General features: G+C 47.4%; 1 protein-coding gene across 1 annotated transcript; it reads right to left on the reverse strand.

Moving 5' to 3' along the window:
• Positions 1-15,497: 15,497 nt before the first annotated feature.
• On the reverse strand, positions 15,498-18,949 carry LOC147102229 (polyubiquitin-C-like). The gene is made up of 2 exons (XM_085964548.1): positions 18,844-18,949; positions 15,498-17,021 (listed from the first exon to the last, which is right to left on the reverse strand). Exon 2 carries the CDS (start codon positions 17,013-17,015, stop codon positions 15,642-15,644), a length of 1,374 nt encoding a protein of 457 aa, XP_085820674.1. The 5' UTR covers positions 17,016-17,021; positions 18,844-18,949; the 3' UTR covers positions 15,498-15,641.
• Between the last annotated feature and the right edge of the window lie 5,299 nt (positions 18,950-24,248).

Consider the following 24,248-nt stretch of genomic DNA (forward strand, 5'->3'; position numbering starts at 1 on the left):
TCCTGCTACCTTCAGGGATCTGTGGACATGCACTCCAAGGTCCCTTCTGATCCTCTGCACTTCAGTGCCCTACCATTTATAGTGTAGTCTATTGTCTTGTTAGACCTCCCCAAATGCATTACCTCACACTTCTCTGGATTGCCTTTCATTTGCCACTGTTCTGCCCACCTGACCAGTCCATTGATATCTTCCTGCAGTCTACAGCTTTCTTCTTCATTATCAACCACATGGCCAATTTTTGTATCATCTGCAAACTTCTTAATCATACTTCCTACATTCAAGTCCAAATCATTGATATATACCACAAAAAGCAAAGGACCAAATACTGAGCCCTGCGGAACCCCACTGGAAACAGCCTTTGACCATTACCCTTTGTTTCCTGCCTCTGAGCCAATTTTAGATCCAACTTGCCAGTTTGCCTTGCATCCCATGGGCTTTTACTTTCGTGACCAGTCTGCTATTCGGGACCTTATCAAAAGCCTTGCTAAAATCCATATAGACTACATCAAACGCACTACCCTCATCGCCCCCCCCCCTTGTTACCTCCTCAAAAAATTCAATCAAGTTAGTCAGACACGACCTTCCCTTAACAAATCCATGCTGACTGTCACTGATTAATCTGTGTCTTTCTAAATGTAGATTTATCCTGTCCCTCAGAATTTTTTCCAATAATTTTCCCACCACCGAGTTTAGGCTGACTTGCCTGTAATTACTCGGTCTATCCCTTTCTCCCTTTTTGAACAATGGTACCATGGGCCTGGGGATTTATCCACTTTCAAAGATGCTAAACCCCTAAATACTTCCTCTTTCACTATGTTTATTTCATCTAATATTTCACACTCCTCCTCCCTGATTGCCATGTCGGCATCGTCCCTCTCTTTTGTGAGAACAGACTCAAAGTATTCATTAAGAACCATACCCATGTCTTCCGCCTCCACACACAGGTTACCTTTATGGTCCCTAATAGGCCCTACTCTTACTTTAGTTACCCTCTTGCTCTTAATGTATTTATAAAACATCTTTGGGTTTTCCTTAATTTTACTTGCCAATATTTTTTCATGCCCTCTCTTTGCTTTCCGAATTTCTTTTTTAATTTCACCCCTGCACTTTCTATACTCCTCTAGGGTTTCTGCAGTATTGAGCCCTCGGTATCTGTCATAAACTTCCCTTTTTTTCCTTTATCCTTCCCTGTATGCCCCTTGACATCCAGGGAGCTCTAGATTGGTTAGTCCCACCCTTTTTTTTTTAAGGGAACATACTTGCTCTGGACCCTCACTATCTCTACCTTGAATGTCTCCCACTGCTCTGACACTGACTTACCTTCACATTACTGTCTCTAGTCCACTTTGGCTAAATCACATCTCAGCTTAGTAAAATTAGCTTTTCCCCAATTGAGAACTTTTATTCCTGGTCTATCCTTGTCCTTTTCCATAACTCAGCTAAATCTAACTGAATTATGATCACTACCACTAATATGCTCTCCCACTGATACCCTTTCCACTTGCCCAGCTTCATTCCATAAAACTAGGTCCAGAACCGCCCCCTCTCTTGCTGGGCTTGCTACGTACTGGCTAAAAAAGTTCTCCTGAATGCATTTTAAGAATTATACTCCCTCTATCTACATCTTTCACGCTACTTTTATCCCAGTTAATATTAGGGAAGTTGAAATCCCCTACTATTACTACCCTATTTTTGCATGTCTCAGAAATTTGCCTACATATTTGCTCTTCTATCTCCCTCTGACTGTTTGGGCGTCTATAGTACACTCCCAGCAGTGTCATTGCCCCTTTTTTGCTTTTCAGTTCAACCCATATGGCCTCGTTGGATGACCCTTCTAAGATATCATCCCTCCTCACAGCTGTAATTGTTTCTTTAATCAATATTGCGACCCCCCCTCCTTTTGTATCCCCCTCTCTATCTCATCTAAAAACCCTGTAACCAGGAATGTTGAGCTGCCATTCATGCCTTTCTTTTAGCCATGTCTCAGTAATAGCTATGATGTGCCCTCAGCTCATCTTTATTCCCTAGACTACATACGTTGAAGTATATACCATTTAGCACTGCCAAAAACCCTTGTTGCCTATTTTCTAGCCTTTGTTTCCTCTGCCTTCCCAACTCGCTTACTAATTTTCTGCCTTCCATTTCCAGCTTTGCTTCTCTCTCTTCTGAATCACTCAGGTTCCCATCCCCCTGCCAAGCTAGTTTAAATCCTCATCCACAGCATGAGCAAACCCCCCCACCCCCCCACGACGATATTGGCCCTGGTCTTGTTGAGGTGCAACCCATCCAGCTTGTACAGGTCCCACCTCCCCCAGAAATGCCTCATCCCTCTTTCTACTTATGTCATTGGTACCAATATGGACAACGACCTCTGTCTATTCACCCTCCCCCCTCAGAATGTCCTGCTTCCGCTCAGTGACATTCTTGACCCTGGCACCAGCGAGGCAACATACCATCCTTGAGTCACTTCTGCGGCCACAGAAATGCCCGTCTGCTCCCCAACTACCAAATCCCCTATCACTATTGCTCTTCCACTCTATCCTCCCCCCGTGCAGCTGAGCCACCTGTGGTGCCGTGGACTTGCCTCTGACTGCACTCCTCAGAGGAACCATTCAGTATTCAAAGCTGAAAACCGGTTAGCAAGCGAGATGCACGCAGGGGACTCCTGCCCTACCTGCCTGGTCCTCCTTCTGTCTGGCGGTCACCCATTCCCTCTCTGCCTGCACACTCTTAAGCTGCGGGGTGACCACCTCCTGAAACGTGCTATCCACAAAATTCTCAGCCTCGCAGATACACTGCAGTGACCCGAAACCCGGAGCTCGAGTTGCTGTAGCTGGCGACACTTCCCGCACACGTGGTCGTCCAGGACTTCCCACATGGCACAGGAAGCGCATTCCACGGGGCTGAGCTGCCCTGACATGCCTTTACTTTATAGACTATGAACTAGAAACACTTACCAGCTACTCACCAATTAGCTCCTTCCCTGGTCCCGATGTCCCTTTTTAATTCTGACGTCACTCTTTCAAATTCTGCCTTTGTTGAGTTGCTCCTGCTGAGGTCCACTGCCTCCGCTCTCAGGCCTGCCTGCCGCGCTGTTTATTTGCTCCGCCTCCACTCTCGCTTACGCTCAGGTCCGCTGCCTTCGCTCTCTTCTTACCCAATCACTTAACCAGTTTAGATCTCTTTGCAGGCTCTTTGCATCCTCCTCACAGCTTACTTTCCTACATAGCTTTGTATCACCAACAAACTTTATACTCGGTTCGCTCATCTAAGTCATTGATATAGATTGTAAATAGCTGAGGCCCAAGCACTGACCCTTGCGGCACTCCACTCGTTACACCCTGCCATCCAGAAAATGACCCATTTATTTCTACTCTGTTTTATGTCCATTAACCAATTCTCTGTCCATGCTAATATATTATTCAAAATCCCAAGAGCCCTAATCTTGTGCAACAACCTCTTATGTGGCACCTTAACGAATTCCTTCTGAAAATCCAAATATACTACATCCACTGGTTCCCCCTTTTCTACCTTGCTAGTTACACCCTCTAAAAACTCTAATACAATTGTCAAACACAATTTCCCTTTCATAAAACTGTGTTGATTCTGACTAATCATAGTGATTTTCCAAGTGCCCTGTTACATCCTTAATAATGATTCCACCATTTTCCCTACTACTGATGTCAGGCTAACTGGCCTATAGCTCCCGGTTTTCTCACTCCTTCCTACCAATCCACGGGGACCATTCAAGAATTTAGGGAATTCTGGAAGATCAAAACAAATGCATCCACTATCTCTGCAGCCAGCTCTTTTAAAACCCTAGGATGTCAGCTTTTAATCCCATTAATTTCTCCAGTACTTTTTTCTTTACTAATATTAATTACTTTTTTTAAATTCGTTTATGGGATGTAGGCGTCGCTGGCAAGGCCTAAATGCCCTTGAGAAGGTGGTGGTGAGCCGCCTTCTTGAACCGCTGCAGTCCATGTGGTGATGGTACTCCCACGGTGCTGTTAGGTAGGGAGTTCCAGGATTTTGACCCAGCGACGATGAAGGATCAGCGATATACTTCCAAGTCAGGATGATATGTGACTTGGAGGGGAACTTGGAGGTGGTGGTGTTCCCATGCGCCTGCTGCCCTTATCCTTCTAGGTGGTAGAGGTTGCGGGTTTAGGGGGTGCTGCTGAAGAAGTCTTGCCTGAGAATACACCCCAAGGCATAGAGTGTAACCACAGGTCGCAACGTGAATCAAGTGCATCGTAAACAGCATGGGAAGTTGAGAATTTGGTGAGAAAGGGAATTCGGTGCAGAGGGGGAAGGAGGCGCTCCTTTTTGCCTTTAATACTTAGATTGGTTTGTATAAGCTTGAGACAGCAAGCATTTGAAACTAGGAACCTATAACTAATGTTATTAAATTAATTAGTTTAAAAAAAACTAAAAATAAACCAAGTGAATTAACTACATAAAACTTTAATTAATTAAAAATATAAAACCGGGTTAGATAGAGATGGGAGTGTAGGAGGTGTGCTGTATCTGCAGAATGCGGGAGTTTGTGGACAGCATCGCGATCCCAGGCAACCACATCTGCAGTGTCTACAATTCGAGGAACTTCGGCGCAGAGTTGTTGAGCTGGATTCCGAGGTGTAGACATTGCGATGCATCATGGATGGGGAGAATTACCTGGACATTTTGACCCATAAGTCAGTCACACCCCTTAGGTTAGGTAGTGGTTTAGATTTGGTTCGCGGTCAGGAACAGGAGGGTGTGACTGCAACTCAGGCAGGTAAGGGGACTACAGATGCAGTGGTGGAGGAGCCTCTGCCTTTACCATTGTCCAACAGGTATGAGGTACTTGCTACCGATGTGGATGAGAACACAGACTGCAGTGAGGATGGGAAAATGGACCACGGCACCGTGGTACAGGAGGTCACTCAAGTCGGGGGAGCAAAAAGGAATGCGGTAGTGGTAGGGGATAGTATAGTCGGGGAATAGTATAGTCGGGGAATAGATACTGTTCTCTGCAGCTGTGACCGGGCGTTCCGAAGACTATGTTGCCTGCCCGGTGACTGGTTTAAGGACATCAACTCGTGAAGAAGAACTTGGAGAAGGAGGGGGAGGATTCAGTTGTTGTGGTCCATGTGGGAACCAACAACATAGGTAGAACTAGAAATGAGGTTGTGCTGAGAGAGTTTGAGGAGCTAGGGTACAAATTAAAATGCAGAACCTCAAAGGAAATAATCTCTGGATTGTTACCTGAGCCACGTGCAAATTGGCATAGGGATAAACAGATTAGAGGTTTAAATGTGTGGCTGAAAGAGTGGTGTGGGAGAAAGGGGTTTCAATTCATGGGGCACTGGCACCAGTACTGGGGAAAGAGGGAGCTGTTCTGTTGGGTCAGACTCCACTTAAACCAGGCTGTCCTGGAGAATCGAATATCTAGGGTGGTAGATAGGGCTTTAAACTAATATGGGGGAAGGAGGGTTCAGGTTAGGGTAAATTTATGAGTTTGAAGAGAAACGTCAAGGCTGTAGAGCAATTTGGTTAAAACCAAGCAGAGTGTGTCAGGAAGGGATAGAGTTTAATAACGGTAATAGGACATTACCAACTAAGGCCACATCAGGGAAAAATAGTAAAACGTTAACATTAAAAGGTGCTATATCTGAATGCATGAAGCATGCATGACGACAAGATAAATGAATTAATGGCACAAATAGAGATAAATGGGTTTGATCTAGTAGCCATTACTAAGATGTGGTTACAGGGTGACCAAGGTTGGGAACTAAATATTTCAGGGTACATACATCAGGAAAGGAAACATCCTCCCTGCAACTACCCTGTCAAGCCCTGTAAGAATTTTGTATGTTTCAATGAGATCACCTCTCATTCTTCTAAACTCTAGAGAATATAGGCCCAGTCTACCCAATCTCTCCTCATAGGACAATCCCCCCCATCCCAGGAATCAGTCTGGTGAACCTTCGTTGCATTCCCTCTATGGCAAGTATATCCTTCCTTAGGTAAGGAGACCAAAACTGTACACAATACTCCAGGCGTGGTCTCACCAGGGCCCTATATAATTGCAGTAACTCCCTCCCTAACAGCACTGAGGGAGTACCTTCACCACACGGACTTCAGCAGTTCAAGGCGGCGGCTCACCACCACATTCTCAAGGACAACTAGGGATGGGCAATAAATGCTAGACTTGCCAGCGATGCCTACATCCCATGAACGAATAAAAAAAGTCTCCTTTTTCCAACAGGTACTACTTCACTTTGATCTACATTGAACAGCATTTGCTACATATTTGGCCCCTAATCTTTCTATATCTTTCTTAGAGATTGCTATGCCTCATTTGGTGTGTAGGTAAATGTGACAGAAATGGGTAAAAAGGATGGATGACATAAGAATCCAAGCTAGGGATAAGAACATAAGTAGGAGCAGGAGTAGGCCATACGGCCCCTCGGGCCTGATCCGCCATTCAATAGGATCATGGCCGATCCGAACCAAGACTCACGTCCACTTCCCTGCCCGCGCCCCGTAACCCCTAATTCCCTTATCAGCTAGCAAACTGTCCATCTCCGTTTTAAATGTATTTAATGTCGCAGCTTCCACAGCTCTGAGGTAGCAAATTCCATAGATTTACTACCCTCTGAGTGAAGAAGTTTCTCCTCATCTCAGTTTTGAAACAGCAGCCCCTTATTCTAAGATTATGCCCCCTAGTTCTAGTCTCACCCATCAGTGGAAACATCCTCCCGATCAAGCCCCCTCACAATCTTATATGTTTCGATAAGATCGCCTCTCATTCTTCTGAATTCCAATGAGTAGAGGCCCAACCTACTCAACCTTTCCTCATACATCAACCCCCTCATCTCTGGAATCAACCAAGTGAACCTTCTCTGAACTGCCTCGAGAGCAAGTATATCTTTTCTTAAATATGGAAACCAAAACTGTACGCAATATTCCAGGTACCTGCATACTAACCTTCTGTGTTTCATGCACCAGGACCCCCAGATCCCTTTGTACTGTAGCACTTTGCAGTTTCTCTCCATTTAGATAATAAGTTGCTCTTTGATTTTTTTTTGCCAAAGTGCATAACCTCACACTTTCCAATATTATATTCCATCTGCCAAATCTCTGCCCACTCACTTAGCCTGTCTATGTCCTTTTGCAGGTTTTTTATGTCCTCCTCACTCACTGCTTTCCCTCCCAGCTTTGTATCGTCAGCAAACTTGGATACGTTGCACTCGGTCCCTTCCTCCAAATCGTTGATATAGATTGTAAAGAGTTGGGGTCCCAGCACTGACCCCTGCGGAACACCACTAGTTACTGATTGCCATCCTGAGAATGAACCATTTATCCCAACTCTCTGTTTTCTGTTAGATAGCCAATCTTCCACCCATGCCAGTATATGACCCCCAATCCCGTGATTTTTTAATCTTGATCAGTAATCTTTTGTGTGGAACCTTGTCAAATGCCTTTTGGAAGTCCAGATACACTACATCCACTGGTTCCCCTTTATCCACCCTGTGTGTTACGTCCTCAAAGAATTCGAGCAAATTTGTCAAACATGACTTCCCCTTCATAAAACCATGCTGACTCTGTCCTATTAAATTATGTTTATCCAAATGCTCTGTTACTGTTTCCTTAATAATGGACTCCAACATTTTGCCAACCACAGATGTTAGGCTAACTGGTCTATAGTTTCCAGCTTTTTGTCTACTTCCCTTCTTAAATAAGGGTGTTACATTAGCAGTTTTCCAATCTGCCGGGACCTTTCCTGAGTCCAGGGAGTTTTGGAAAATAATCACCAATGCATCCACAATCCCTACCGCCACTTCTCTCAAGACCCTAGGATGTAGGCCATCAGGTCCAGGGGATTTATCCGCCTTAAGTCCCATTATTTTACCGAGTACCATCTCCTTAGTGATTTTAATCGTGTTTAGCTCCTCCTCCCCCATTGCCCCCTGTTTGTCCAGTGTTGGGATATTTTTAGTGTCCTCTACTGTAAAGACTGATACAAAATATTTGTTCAGCGTCTTTGCCATCTCCATGTTCCCCACCACTAATTTCCCAGTCTCGTCCTAAGGGACCAACATTCACTTTAGCCACCCTTTTTCTTTTTATATAACTGTAGAAACTTTTGCTATCTGTTTTTATATTTTTTGCTAGTTTACTTTCATAATAATCTATCTTCCCTTTCTTAATTAATCTTTTAGTTATTGTTTGCTGGCTTTTAAATGCTTCCCAATCTTCTATCCTCCCACTAGATTTGGCTACTTTATATGCCCTTTTCAGTCAGATACTATCCTTTATTACTTTACTTAGCCACGGATGGCTGTCTTTTCTTTTACGTCCCTTTTTCCTCAGTGGAATATATTTTTCTTGAAAGTTGTGAAATATCTCCTTGAATGTACACCACTGCTCATGTACCGTCTTACACCTTAATCTATTTTCCCAGTCCACTTTAGTCAACTCTGCTCTCATACCTTCATAGTCTCCTTTATTTAAGCTTAGTATGCTGGTTTGAGATCCAACACTCACCCTCCAACTGAATTTGGAATTCAACCATGTTATGGTCACTCATTCCAAGGGGATCCTTTACTAGGACATTTTTTATTAATCCTGTCTCATTACGCAGGACCAGATCTAAGATTGCCTGCCCCCTGGTTGGTTCAGTAACATACTGCTCAAGGAACCCATCCCTAATGCACTCTATGAACTCTTCCTCAAGGCTGCCCTACCCAATTTGATTTGTCCAGTCAATATGAAAGTTAAAATCTCCCATGATTATAGCTGTTCCCTTATTACAAGCCCCAACTATTTCCTGATTTATACTCCGACCAATAGAGTTGCAACTGTTAGGAGGCCTATAGACTACGCCCACTAGTGACTTTTTCCCCTTATTCCTTATCTCCACCCAAACCGTTTCACGATCCTGATCCTTTGACCCAATATCATTTCTCACTATTGCAGTGATTCCATCCTTTATTAACACAGCCACCCCACCTCCCTTACCTTCCTGTCTGTCCTTCCTAATAGTCAAATACCCCTGGATGTTTAGTTCCCAGTCATGGTCACCTTGCAGCCATGTTTCTGTAATGGCCACCAGATCATACTCATGTGTAGTTATTTGTACCGTCAACTCGTCTATTTTGTTACGAATGCTGCGTGCATTCAGATAAAGAACTTTTAAATATGTTTTGTGACAATTTATTCCTGCTTTTACCCCTTTTACTATTCTACCTTTATCTTTATACATTCTGTCCCTTCCTGACACTCTGGTTTTTAATTCCCCCACTGCTACCTTGCTCTATTGCCTTCTCCGCTGACATTTTTATTTTTCGCTCTCTTGAAACCTCCCCCCCCACTAATTAGTTTAAAGCCCTCTCTACAGCCCTAGTTATTCGATTCGCCAGGATTCTAGTCCCAGCACTGGCCAAGTGAAGTCCGTCCCAATGGAACAGCTCTCTCCTGTCGCAGTACTGGTGCCAGTGTCCCAAGAAGCAAAACCCATTTCTCCCACACCAGTCTTTGAGCCACGCATTTAACTCTGATTTTATTTACCCTAGCCAAATTTGCTTGTGGCTCAGGTAGTAATCCAGAGATTATTACCCTTGTGGTTCTGCTTTTTAATTTGGCCCCTAGCTGCTCATACTCCCTCAGCAGAACCTGCTTCCTTGTCCTATCTATGTCGTTGGTACCAACATGGACCACGACAACTGGATCCTCCCCCTCCCACTCCAAGTTTCTCTCCAGCCCAGAGGAGATGTCCTTAACCCTGGCACCGGGCAGGCAACACAGCCTTCGGGACTCTCGCTCTCGGCTGCAAAGAACCCTTTCTATCCCCCTAATGATACTATCCCCTACCACTACAACATTTCTTTTTACTCCCCCCACTTGAATGGCCCCTCGTTCCACGGTGCTGTGGCCAGGTTGCTCATCCTCCCTGCAGTCCCCGTTCCCGTCCTCACAGGGAGTAAGAGCCTCGAACCTGTTGGACAAGAGCAAGGGCTGCGGCTCCTCCAACACTACCTCCTAGATCCCCGTACCTGCCTCACTCAGTCACACCCTCCTGTCCCTGACCACGGACTACATCTGAATTAGTTAATCTAATTGGTGTGACTACTTCCTGGAACACAGAGTCCAGGTAACTCTCCCCCTCCGCAGTGTCTGAAGCTCGGATTCCAGCTCATCAACACGGAGCCGGAGTTCCTCGAATATCCAGCACTTACTGCACGTGATCACTGTGAACATCAATGGTGTCCACCAGCTCCCACATATTGCAGCAGTAACACATCACCTGCTCTCCCATTCTATGTAATTAATTACATTTATTATTTTTAAATACCCTCTGCCCCGATTCTAGATGATGAATATCACACCTCTATTTAATTGAACTTACCAACTTAAAGGTTTAAAAGGGAAGGAAAAGTACTCACCAACCAACCAATCACCTACCAGCTTGGCTGTGATGTCACTTTTGAATTCTGACCTCCCCTTGGAATGTTGCTTGTGGAGCCTGTTTAGGCTGCCTCGCCTCGCTGCTGCTGCTCCCGGCTGCCTTGACTGGGCCTCGTCTCGCTGCTCCACCTCCGCGTTGTCTGCTAATCCTGAGGCTGGCAGGGAAAACAAGGCAGAAACAAAACAGAAACAGCACCAAACACCCCACTCACCCAAACTCTCAATGGCACTCTCTGCTGCTCGCACTGGTCTTTTAATACTGCTGGTTTGTAGCCAAATGAGTCACCCCTGGTGATTGGTTAGAGAACTGGTTTGTAAACTGGTTTCTGATTGGTTAGAAAACTGGTTTTCACTGCCTACCAATTAACTCCTACTGCAGTGTTACCTTGTTTTACTCTTAAACCAACAGAATCTCAAATATTTAACTTCACCCCTTTACTTAAATATTTAACTTGAGTAGTGATAATCACTAGATACAATCTGTGTACCTATGTACATAGTGAATAGTGTGTTTAAATGCTGCCACATCTCAGGAATCAATTGAATTTGTTAATTTTTCTCCTATGGACAGCTTGAAATATTTGGGCGTTACCTGGATAGCGACGAACTGGATAGAATCCCTGAACCACGAAGAGCTGACATGTGCAGAAAGCTAGCTGAAGCAGTCCAGAAAGGGGTGGAGGCACGATACAGAGTCCATCTCTCACCAAGAGTGTTCTCATCAGACACTCACACTCTCTGAAACATCCTACTCAGATAGTGGGTTGCACTATGTCCTGAAATCGCTAATTGTAATTTGTCTGTTCAAACTAGCCCTATCTGCTAATCCAAAGGATATTGAGGAAAGGCTGTGTAAATGGTGTTGAAGTCCAGATCAGTCATGATCTAATTGAATGAGAGAACAGGCTCGAGGAGCTGAGTGACCTACTCCTGTTCTTGTTCCAGGATAATGACCCAGCAACAATGAAGATTGACGATTGTAGGTCTGAGCCATGGTGTGTAACTTGGAGATGATGGTGTTAGCATATTGCTTGCGTGCCTCACCTAAGCAAACAGGTGATCTCCAAGTGGGGAAATGAGTAAAACAAGAACCCTGGTCATCATGTTAAATTGTTTGAATTTAGAACCATCAGGGCGGAATTTCCGCAGGGGTCACTGGTCTCTTGTAACTTTAGCGGAAACACAGAGCAACGGTGTAAATATCTGGTCATGACGTTTTTGGGGTTTTGGCCAATTTCCTGCCACATTTATGGAGGAAGATCATAAGAGATCTTGTGGAAATTCCTGATATTCTGGATGTACAAAAATGATCGAGGTGAGATCAATCCTGCCCAGCAAGGGAACTCGTTGGATATTGGTGAGCGAATTAATAAATGTTTAACGTACAGCAAAAAGCTACTAGGCCCAACTAACCTCAAACTGCAAATACCTGCTTTCCTTCTGCAGAAATGCATTTAATCTCCCTTTGAATAAATAAATGTCATTTATCCTTTAGGTACCTGCTTGATCTCGTGTTTGAACCATTTGTCTGTTTGCACAAGAAAACTATTTGAAAAAGTTCAGTTGGCCCAAGTTTTCAAATAGTGGAGCATGCACTGTGCAATTTGAAACTTCCATCTTTTGCTCTCACTGTATTGAATTAGTGTAACCCAGCACTAATTATCCAGTCCCATGATTCTAAAATAATACAGTACAGGAGGCCACATCAAGTCTGTGCCAGCTCTTTGAAAGCACTATTAGTCCCACTCCCTTGCTCTTTCCCCACAGCTCTGCATTTTCTCCATTACCATTTTTCTTTAAACTTATAATAAATCCACTAAGTTCCTCCCCTTGACTTCTTTTTAGGTTCCCTTGTGCTGCTGGTATTTGTCCTTCACTGTAAAAATGGATACCAAGTTCTCATTTAACAAGTCAGTCATAACTGCAGAGAAGGCGGCCATTGGGTCCGCGCCGGCCCTCTGTAGAGCAATCCAGTCAGTCCCATTCCCCCGCTCTATCCCCGTAACCCTGCAAGTTTATTTCCCTCAAGTACCTATCCAGTCTCCCCCCGAAAACTGTGTCTCCGCTTCCACCGGCAGTGAGTTCCGGGTCCTCACCACTCACTGCATAAAAAAGTTATCCTCCCATCGCCCCCGTATCTCTTGCCCAAAACCTTAAATCTGTGTCCCCTAGTCCTTGTACCATCAACTAGTAGGAACAGCCTTTCCCCGTCTAGCCTATCCAAACTCATCATAAATCTTGTACACCTCTATCAAATCACGCCTCAACCTCCTTTGTTCTAATGAAAACAAATCCAGCTTCTCCAACCTGTCCTTGCAGCTAAGATCTCCCATCCCCGGAACCATTCTGGTAAGTCTCCTCTGCACCCTCTCAGGGGCCTTCACATCCTTCCTAAAGTGTGGTGACCAGAACTGGATGCAATATTCTAGTTGTGGCCTAACCAGCACTTTATAAAGGTTCAGCAGAATTTCTCTACTTTTGTACTCAATACCTCTATTTATGAAGCACAAGATCACATATGTGGTCTACCATTGTTATTGGGTCTGGCACAATCTTCCATTCCTCTTTAGATATGGGGCTGGTGCCAAAGGACTGGATGATTGCAAATGTAGCACCCTGTTTAAAAAAAAAAAAGGGTAAACTTGACAATTACAGGCCAGTCAGCCTAACATTGGTTGTGGGGAAACTTTTAGGGACAATAATTGTCATTTGGAAAATTATGTGCTAATACATGAAAGTCAGCATAGCTTTGTTGAAGGCAAATTGTTTGATTAAGTTCTTTTATGAACTAAGAGGGTTGATGTGTATATGGACTTTCAAAGGCATTTGACAAAGTACCACATAATAGGCTTGTAAGCAGAATTAAAGTCCATGGGGTTAAAGGGATAGCCCCAGCATAGATACAAAATTGGCTAAGGGACAGAAAGCAGAGAGTAGTGAGTAGTTGTTATTCAGATTGGAGAGAAGTTAGTGGTGTTCCCCAGGGGTTGCTATTAGGACTAGCCTTTTTGATATATATTAATGATGTGGACTTAGCTATAGCAGGCATAATTTCAAAGGCACAAAATTCAGAAATGTAGTTAACAATGATAGTAACAGACTTCAGGAGGACAGACAGACTGGCGAAATGGGCAGATACATGGCAAATGGAACTTAATACAAAGTAATATAAAAAGAGAACAATCGCAGCTTCTCCGGTCTCCCCATAATTGAAGTCCCTCATCCCTGGTACCATTCTAGTAAATCTCTTCAGCACCCTCACCTAGGCCTTGACATCCTTCCTAAAATGTGGTGCCCAGAAATGAACACAATACTCCAGCTGAGGCCTAACCAGTGTTTTATAAAGGTTTAGTATAACTTCTTTGATTTTGTAATCTATGCCTCTATTACTGAAGCCATATCCATTTTAAACAGCCTTCTCAACTTGTCCTGCCACCTTCAAAGATTTGTGTATACACACCCCCAGGTCTCTGTTCCTGCACACCCTTTAAAATTGCACCATGTAGTTTATATTCTCTCCTCATTCTTCCGACCAAAATGAGGTAATTGGAGAGGGTGCAGAAGGGATTTACTAGAATGGTACCAGGGATGAGGGACTTCAATTATGTGGAGACTGAAGAAGCTGGGATTGTTCTCTTTAAAACAGAAACGGTTAAGAGGAAATTTGGATAGGTGTTCAAAATTATGAACAATTGATAGAATAAATAAAGAGAAACGGTTTTCATTGTCAGTAACCAAAGGGCACAGATTTAAAGGTAGAGATGAGGTGGAGAAAGCTTCACAGTTATGATCTGGAACAGCCTGGAAGGGTGGTGGAAGCAGATTCAATAGAAACTTTCAAGTGGGAATTGCAGAAATACTTGAAAAAAGGAAAAAATTCCTGAGCAATGGGGAAAAGAGTAAGGGAGTGGCACTAATTGGATAACTTTCAAAGAACCAGCAGTCAGGATTGGGTACAACTGGAGGTGGTGTTCCCAAGCACCTGCTGCCCTTGTCCTGCTACGTGGTAGAGGTCACAGATTTGGGAGGTGCTGTTGAAGAAGCCAGAGTTGCTGCAGTGCAGATGGCTCCATTATCCTGGATGGTGTCAAGCTTCTCTAGTTTTGTTGGAGCTGCACATCCAGGAGAGTATTCCATCACACTCCCGACATGCGCAGTGTAAATGGTGGAATGGTTTGGTGAAAGATCAATTAAGTTCCTGGTCAATGGTGACCCCACCCACCCCAGGATGTTTGTGGGGGGAATTGGACAATGAGAACACCATTTAACATCCACAATCAGAAGATTGACTCAGATCGTCACTGCCTAGCACAAATGTTAGTTGTCACCAATCAATATTCCGTCACCATGGCCCATTCAAGTCTTCACATGCATGGTTTCTCATTTAAAAGCCAGGGAGCAGCTTGTGTGGGACCTCCAGACCACTGCACAGCTTAGTGGGAACATTGCTTGCCATTTATCAGCTCAAGCCTAGATGTGGGCAGACTGCTTCATAATCTGACGACTTGCGTTGGGATCTGGAATGCATTGCCTGAAAGTGTGGAAGCAAATCCAAAAGTAACCACTTCTACATCATTTGCTTGATCAGAAAAGGACATTAAATAAGCTGAACACCTGGTTAGCAAGATCTTTCCTTTGGCCCAGTCAATTTGGCTGGGCACAATGATCTGGCTTTCTTGCAACAGGCAAACTTGAGATGTCTGGCCAACTAATCCAGAGGCAAACAAGCCCATTTGAAATGCCAATATCTGTCAGCTAGAAGACACCACTGAATTTACCTTAATTAGATGAGCTTAATATTCAAGGTACCTCCATGGCAATGCTGTTCAGTATTCACCCACCATTCTAAATTGCTATTTTTTCCAGCCTGCTCAAGATGCAGCTTTAGAGCAAGAACACCCTCAGCTTAAATTGCAAGAATGTCAAGGGGCAATTTTCATTTAACTACAGAAGTATCTGTTCAGGTCATTAACATTAGTGATCACACCAGTTTTCAAATTTAGCTAACTTAAATGCCACATAAGTAAGCCAAGACAAATAAGTACTTGCCAAAATCTTTATTATCTACAATGCTTCAGGTACTAAGTCCAGTTTGTTCATTACAAAAGCAAGATCCATATAGTGCATCAAGAAAATTACACTGCAACAAGAAAGTGCAAATCAATGCTTAGAATTAAGTTCAACTTTCATAGCCCACCACGCAGTCGCAAGACCAGGTGCAAGGTAGATTCTTTCTGAATGTTGTAGTCAGATAAGGTGCGTCCATCTTCTAGCTGCTTGCCAGCAAAGATCAGACGCTGCTGGTCAGGTGGAATACCTTCTTTGTCCTGGATCTTGGCTTTGACATTCTCTATTGTGTCACTTGGCTCAACTTCAAGGGTGATGGTCTTACCAGTCAGGGTCTTCACAAATATCTGCATTCCACCACGCAGTCGCAAGACCAGGTGCAAGGTAGATTCTTTCTGAATGTTGTAGTCAGATAAGGTGCGTCCATCTTCCAGCTGCTTGCCAGCAAATATCAGACGCTGCTGGTCAGGTGGAATACCTTCTTTGTCCTGGATCTTGGCTTTGACATTCTCTATTGTGTCGCTTGGCTCAACTTCAAGGGTGATGGTCTTACCAGTCAGGGTCTTCACAAAGATCTGCATTCCACCACGTAGTCGCAAGACCAGGTGCAAGGTAGATTCTTTCTGAATGTTGTAGTCAGATAAGGTGCGTCCATCTTCCAGCTGCTTGCCAGCAAAGATCAGACGCTGCTGGTCAGGTGGAATACCTTCTTTGTCCTGGATCTTGGCTTTGACATTCTCTATTGTGTCGCTTGGCTCAACTTCAAGGGTGATGGTCTTACCAGTCAGGGTCTTCACAAAGATCTGCATTCCACCACGCAGTCGCAAGACCAGGTGCAAGGTAGATTCTTTCTGAATGTTGTAGTCAGATAAGGTGCGTCCATCTTCCAGCTGCTTGCCAGCAAATATCAGACGCTGCTGGTCAGGTGGAATACCTTCTTTGTCCTGGATCTTGGCTTTGACATTCTCTATTGTGTCGCTTGGCTCAACTTCAAGGGTGATGGTCTTACCAGTCAGGGTCTTCACAAATATCTGCATTCCACCACGCAGTCGCAAGACCAGGTGCAAGGTAGATTCTTTCTGAATGTTGTAGTCAGATAAGGTGCGTCCATCTTCTAGCTGCTTGCCAGCAAAGATCAGACGCTGCTGGTCAGGTGGAATACCTTCTTTGTCCTGGATCTTGGCTTTGACATTCTCTATTGTGTCGCTTGGCTCAACCTCAAGGGTGATGGTCTTACCAGTCAGGGTCTTCACAAAGATCTGCATTCCACCACGCAGTCGCAAGACCAGGTGCAAGGTAGATTCTTTCTGAATGTTGTAGTCAGATAAGGTGCGTCCATCTTCTAGCTGCTTGCCAGCAAAGATCAGACGCTGCTGGTCAGGTGGAATACCTTCTTTGTCCTGGATCTTGGCTTTGACATTCTCTATTGTGTCGCTTGGCTCAACCTCAAGGGTGATGGTCTTACCAGTCAGGGTCTTCACAAAGATCTGCATTCTGAACTGTAAAGGAAACCATAACTTTAGTTGCTATTAACCATTTCCAAATGGACAAGAGCAGTTTAAACCAAGAGCCCGTTACACAACCAGTCACATCTCCCAGCAACAGGAAGCTTCTGGTTACATAGAAACATAGAAGATAGGAGTAGGCCATTCAGCCCCTCGAGCCTGCTCCACCAGTCAATGAGATCATGGCTGATCATCCAAACTCAGTACCCTGTCCCTGCCTTCTCCCCATATCCCTTGATCCCTTTAGCCTTAAGAAATATATCCAACTCTTTCTTGAATATATTTAATGAATTGGCCTCTACTGCCTTCTGTGGTAGAGAATTCCACAGGTTCACCACTCTCTGGGTGAAGAAATTCCTCCTCTGTCCTAAATGGCTTACCCCTTATCTTTAGACTGTGACCCCTGGTTCTGGACTCCCCGCCATCAGGAACATCCTTCCTGCATCTAGTCTCTAGTCCGGTTAGAATTTTACAAGTTTCAATGAGATCCCCTCATTCTTCTAAACTTCAGCAAGTATAAGCTCAATCGACCCAATCTCTCCTCAAGTCATTCCTGCCATCCAGGTATCAGCCTGGTGAATCTTCACTGCACTTCCTCCATGGCAAGAACATCCTTCCTCAGATAAGGCGACCAAAACTGCACACAATACTCGAGGTGTGGTCTCACCAGGGCCCTGTACAACTGCAGCGAGACATCTTTGTTCCAGTACTCAAACCCCCTCGCTACAAAGGCCAACATACCATTTGCCTTCTTAACTGCCTGCTGCACCTGCATGCTTACCTTCAGCAACTGGTGCACAAAGACACCCAGGTCTCGTTGCACTTCCCCCCCCCCCTTCTCCCAATCTATTGTCATTCAGATAATAATCTGCCTTATTTTTCCCCACCAAAGTGAACAACCGCACATTTATCCACATTATACTGTATCTGCCATATCACCCAACCTGTCCAAATCATACTGGAGTTTCTCTGCATCCTCCTCAGAGCACACACCCACCCAGCTCTGTGTCATCTGCAAACTTGAGATATTACATCTAGTTCATTAATATATATTGTGAATAGCAGGGGTCCTAGCACCGATCCCTGCGATACCCCACTAGTCACTGCCAGCCACTCGGGAAAAAGACCAGTTTATTCCAACTCTTGCTTCCTGTCTACCAACCAGTTCTCTATCAAAGTCAGTACTTTACCCCCCAATCACATGTGCCTTAACTTTACACGCCAATCTCTTATGCGGGACCTTAACGAAAGCCTTCTGAAAATTCAGATACACCACATCCACTGGTTCTCCCTTATCTATTTTACCAATTACATACTCAAAATGCCAGTAGATTAGTCAAGCACGATTTAACTTTCCTAAATCCATGTCGACTTTGTCCAATCCTGTCACAGTTTTCCAAGTGCTCTGCATCTTTTATAATGGACTCTAGTATTTTCCCCACTACCGACGTCAGGCTTACCGGTATATAATTCCCCGTTTTCTCTCTACCACCTTTTTTTGAATAGTGGGGTAACATTAGCTACCCTGGTTGAGTCACCGCCCGGCCCCGAGTCCAGGTCCTTTCACAGCCATACTCCCCACCGGGGGGTCCCCGCCTCACCACCCAGCCCACTCTACAGGCCGAGTCTCGTTATCCACCCAGCCACCGCCCGGGTCCTGTATCTACTCCCAGCCCGACCCCAACCACCCTCCACTCTGAAAAGACGACCTGAGGCCAGAAACGGTCCGAATTCAATAAAACGCCCACTCTCGAACTTAATGCAATGGCGGCGTCCCCCCGGCCCAATGCTGCCACCTTCCGCTGTCCTCACTCACCTCTTACTGCTCGTTCCGGCTCTCGGTTATGAAATTAGCCGCGCCTCAGCACTCGCATTTATAGCCGGATGGCGCGTCACTCCCTCCTTGTTCCCTCCGCATTAAAAATAGTGCCGCACCAAAATATATATTTTTACTAAGTATTGGATTTTATTTTTACCGTACCATAGGCATATTCTGGCATATTTGGACCACAATATCTAATTATATCCAAAAATGTACTTTTTGATTATCCGCAACTTCAATCACGGATTGATTTGTAAATGCCAAGCAGTCGGTGAAGTGACCTCTCGTAAGGTGCCCGCCTTCCTGTTTATCTAGTTTCTGATTGGCTGATGGTTGGTTATGTGGTACAAATGCTGTCAATCAAAGCTGTTCTCGGCCAATCAGCAGACGCCGCGTCTTCCACCCGTCATCGCCGCCTAACCGCGTGAGTCGGCGCGCGTGGAGAGAGAGAAAAAACCCCAGACCCCCCCCTCCGGGGGATGAGAGGAAAAAAAACCCGGGGGGAAGAGAGAAAAAAAAGCCGAGAGAGAGAAAAAAAAAACCCGGGGGGGGAGGGAGAGAGAGAAAAAGAAAACCCGCGGGGGGAGGGAGAGAGAGAGAGAAAAAGAAAACCCGCGGGGGGAGGGAGAGAGAGAAAAAGAAAACCCGCGGGGGGAGGGAGAGAGAGAAAAAAAAACCCGGGGGGGAGGGACAGAGAGAAAAAAAACCGAACCCCCGGGGGATGAGAGGGGGAAAAAAAAACCCGGGGGGAAGAGGGGAAAAAAAACCGAGGGGGAAAATAAACCGAGGGGAGGGGGGAAAATAAACCGAGGGGAGGGGGAAAATAAACCGAGGGGAGGGGAAAAAAACCAGAGAGAGAGGAAAAACCCGGGAGAGAGAAACGCGAGAGGGGGAGAGAGAAAAAAAAACGGGGGGGGGGGGAGAGAGTAGAGAAAAAAAAAACCGCAGCGGGGGGAAGAGAAAAAAAAACCGGGGGGGGGGAGAGAGAGAAACCCGGGGGGGGGGGGAGAGAGAGAGAGAAACCCGGGGGGCGGAGAGAGAGAGAGAAACCCGGGGGGGGGGGGTGGAGAGAGAGAGAGAAACCCGGGGGGGGGGGGCGGAGAGGGAGAGAGAGAAAACCCGCGGGGGGGGGGGGGGAGAGAGAGAAACCTGGGGGGGGGCGAGAGAGAGAGAGAAACCCGGGGGGGGGGGGGGGAGAGAGAGAGAAACCCGGGGGGGGGAGAGAGAGAGAGAGAGACAAACCCGGGGGGGGGGAGAGAGAGAGAGAGAGAGAGAAACCTGGGAGGAGAGAGAGAGAGAGAAACCTGGGAGAGAGAGAGAGGTAGAGAGAAACCCGGGGTGGGGGGGCGTGCGGGGGGAGAGAGAGAGAAACCCGGGGTGGGAGGGGGGGAGAGAGAGAAACCCGGGGGGGGAGGGGGGGAGAGAGAGAAACCCGGGGTGGGGGGGAGAGAGAGAGAGAAACCCGGGGGGGTGGGGAAGAGAGAGAGAGAGAAACCCAGGGGGGGGGGGGGAGAGAGAGAGAGAAACCCGGGGGGGGGGAAGAGAGAGAGAGAAACCCGGGGGGGGGGGCGGAGAGAGAGAGAGAAACCCCGGGGGGGGGGGGGCGGAGAGAGAGAGAGAACCCGGGGGGGGGGGGTGGGTGGGGAAGAGAGAGAGAGAGAACCCAGGGGGGGGGGGAGAGAGAGAGAGAGAAACCCGGGGGGGGAAGAGAGAGAGAGAAACCCGGGGGGGGGGGGGGCGGAGAGAGAGAGAGAGAAACCCGGGGGGGGGGGGGGCGGAGAGAGAGAGAGAAACCCGGGGGGGGGGCGAGAGAGAGAGAGAAACCCGGGGGGGGGGGGAGAGAGAGAGAGAGAACCCGGGGGGGGGGGAAGAGAGAGAGAGAGAGAGAAACCCGGTGGTGGCGGGGAGAGAGAGAGAGAAACCTGGGGGGGGAGAGAGAGAGAGAGAGAAACCCGGGGGGGGAGAGAGAGAGAGAGAAACCTGGGAGGGAGAGAGAGAGAGAAACCTGGGAGAGAGAGAGATAGAGAGAAACCCGGGGTGGGGGGGGCGTGCGGGGGGGGAGAGAGAGAGAGAAACCCGGGGGGGAGAGAGAGAGAGAGAGAGAAACCCGGGGGGGGAGAGAGAGAGAGAGAGAAACCTGGGAGGGAGAGAGAGAGAGAAACCTGGGAGAGAGAGAGATAGAGAGAAACCCGGGGTGGGGGGGGCGTGCGGGGGGGAGAGAGAGAGAGAAACCCGGGGTGGGAGGGGGGGAGAGAGAGAAACCCCGGGGGGGAAGAGAGAGAAACCCGGGGTGGGGGGAGAGAGAGAAACCCGGGATGGGGTGGGGGGGAGAGAAACCTGGGGTGGGGTGGCGGGGGGGGGGAGAGAGAGAAACCCGGGGTGGGGGGAGAGAGAGAGAGAAACCGGGTTGGGGGGGGGGGAGAGAGAGAGAGAAACCTGGTGGGGGGGAGAGAGAGAGAGAAACCTGGGGGGGGGGAGAGGGGAGAGAAACCCGGGGGGGGGGAGAGGGAGAGAAACCCGGGGGGGGGGAGAGAGAGAGAAACCCGGGGGGGGGGGGAGGGAGAGAGAAACCCAGGGGGGGAGGGAGAGAGAAACCCGGGGGGGGGGGGGGGAGGGAGAGAGAAACCCGGGGGGGCGGGAGAGAGAGAAACCCGGGGGGGCGGGGGGAGAGAGAAACCGGGGGGGGGTGGGAGAGAGAAACCGGGGGGGGGGGGGAGAGAGAGAAACCCGGGGGGGCGGGGGGAGAGAGAGAAACCCGGGGGTGCGGGGGGGGGGGAGAGAGAGAAACCCGGGGGGGCGGTGGGGGGGAGAGAGAGAAACCCGGGTGGCGGGGGGGGGGGAGAGAGAGAAACCCGGGGTGGCAGGGGGGGGGGGAGAGAGAGAAACCCGGGGTGGCGGGGGGGGGGGGAGAGAGAGAAACCCGGGGTGGCGGGGGGGGAGAGAGAGAAACCCGGGGTGGGGGGGAGAGAGAGAAACCCGGGGTGGCGGGGGGGGGGGAGAGAGAGAAACCCGGGGTGGGGGGGAGAGAGAGAAACCCGGGGTGGGGGGGGTGGAGAGAGAGAAACCCGGTGTGGGGGGGGAGAGAGAGAACCCGGGGTGGGGGGAGAGAGAGAAACCCGGGGTGGGGGGGGGTGGGAGAGAGAGAAACCCGGGGTGGGGGGGGGAGAGAGAGAGAGAACCCGGGTGGGGGGGGAGAGAGAGAGAGAACCCGGGGTGGGGGGGGGGAGAGAGAGAGAAACCCGGGGGTGGGGGGGGGGGGAGAGAGAGGAAGAGAAACCCGGAGAGGAGAGGATACCCAGGGAGGGGTTGGGCCAGGGCACTCGGCAGGCTTGGAGCTGGGGACATTGGGCCTCCTCGTTACCCCCTGTTATTTCCCTGCCGGGTTTCGAAGTGGCGGGTCCTTGTTGCTCCGCCCGCCCACAGTGACTGAAACGGGTTTAGTTACTGGCCGGGCTCCGGCCACTGCTCAGTGGCAGTGGGGTGCTGAGCGGCGAGGCGGGCTGAGCTGCTCTGAGGTCGCAGCAGGGGGCCACAGTTGGCCTGAGTTCCCTGGTTCGTGAGGGGAATCGAGCCCGGGCTCTGTCCAGTCTGTGAGGCTCCCATGGTCCAATAGCTCAGCTAGGGGCAGGCTGCTTGGGCAAGGCTGGTGATACCATGGCCCAGGGGGAGCAGAATAACCATATATGAGGAAAGGAGTGGGAGGGAGTGCTTTACGTTTAATGCCCTGAATTGTTGACACAAATCTTGCTGTTGTAATAATATCCACGCACGCAGTTTGCCCCTGTCAAGCTGATGGAGGAAAAAAGAATTGGCACCAACAAATATTTGTTCATCTTGGATTCAAGGTAACCTTGAGGGCACATTTTCCACATTAGGTCAATGTTTTAGCTAAAGGTAGGTGTGTAACAGCAGGTCAGTGTCTGAAAATGGTGTTTAAGAACATAAGAAATAGGAGCAGGAGTCGGCCATACGGCCCCTCGAGCCTGCTCCGCCATTCAATAGGATCATGGCTGATCATCGACCTCAACTCCACTTTCACGCCCGATCTCCATATCCCTTGATTCCCCTAGAGTCCAAAAATCTATCTATCTCAGCCTTGAATATACACAAAGACTCAGCATGCACAGCCCTCTGGGGCCGAGAATTCCAAAATTCACAACCCTCTGACTGAAGAAATTCCTCTTCATCTCAGTCTTAAATGGCCTACTGTTTTATCCTAAGACTATATAGCCCCTAGTTCTCGACACTCCAGCCAGGGGAAACAACCTCTCAGCATCTACCTTGTCAATCCCCTTCAGAATCTTGTATGTTTCAATGAGATCACCTCTCATTCTTCTAAACTCCAGAGAGTATAGGCCCATTCTACACAATCTCTCATCATAGGACAGCCCTCTCATCCCAGGAATTAATCTAGTGAACCTTCGTTGCACCGCCTCCAAGGCAAGTGTATCCTTCCTTAGATAAGGAGACCAAAACTGCACAATACTTCAGGTGTGATCTCACCAAGGCCCTGTACAATTACTCTTATACTCCACTTATTGCTTGCTGTACCTGCATGCTAGCTTTCTGTGTTTCTTGCACGAGGACACCCAAATCTCTCTGATCACCAACCTATAAGTTTCTCACTTTAAAAAATATTCTGGTTTTCTATTTTTCCTACCAAAGTGAATAACCACATTTCCCTACATTATATTCCATCTGCCACCTTACTGCCCACTCACTTAGTCTATCTATAGCCCTTTACAGACTCTTGTCTCCTCACAGCTTACTGTCCCACCTAGCTTTGTATCGTCAGCAAACTTGGATACATTACACTCGGTCCTTTCATCTAGGTCATTAATGTAGATTATTAATAGCTGAGGCCCCAGCACTGATCCTTGCGGCACCCCACTAGTTACAGCCTGCCAACCTGATAAAGACCTGTTTATCCCTACTCTCTGTTTGCTGTCCGTTAACCAATCCTCTACCCATGCTACTATATTACCCCCCAACTCAATGAGCCCTTATCTTGTGTAATAACCTTTTATGTGGCACCTTATTGAATGCCTTTTGGAAATCCAAATATACTACATCCACTGGTTCCCCTTTATCTACCCTGCTAGTTACATCCTCAAAAAACTCTAGTAAATTTGTCAAACACGATTTCCCTTTCATAAAACTATGTTGACTCTGCCTAATCGTTATGATTTTCTAAGTGCCCTGATACCACGTCCTTAACAATGGATTCCAGCATTTTCCCGACGACTGATGCCAGACTAACTAGCCTGTAGTTCTCTGTTTTCTTTCTCCCTCTCTTGAATAGCGGTGTTACATTTGCTACCATCCAATCCACTGGGGCCGTTCTAGAATCTAGAATTTGGAAGATCAAAACCAATGCATCCATTATCTCTTCAGCCACC

The sequence above is a fragment of the Somniosus microcephalus genome, chromosome 22 (genome assembly GCF_052327205.1).
Source record: "Somniosus microcephalus isolate GS21.2 chromosome 22, FLI_Smic_1.0, whole genome shotgun sequence".
Classification (NCBI taxonomy): Eukaryota; Metazoa; Chordata; class Chondrichthyes; order Squaliformes; family Somniosidae; genus Somniosus; species Somniosus microcephalus.

What these genes read in the sequence shown, in the direction of transcription:
- LOC147102229 (XM_085964548.1), bottom strand. Translation starts at nt 17,015, where the DNA reads ATGCAGATCTTTGTGAAGACCCTGACTGGTAAGACCATCACCCTTGAG.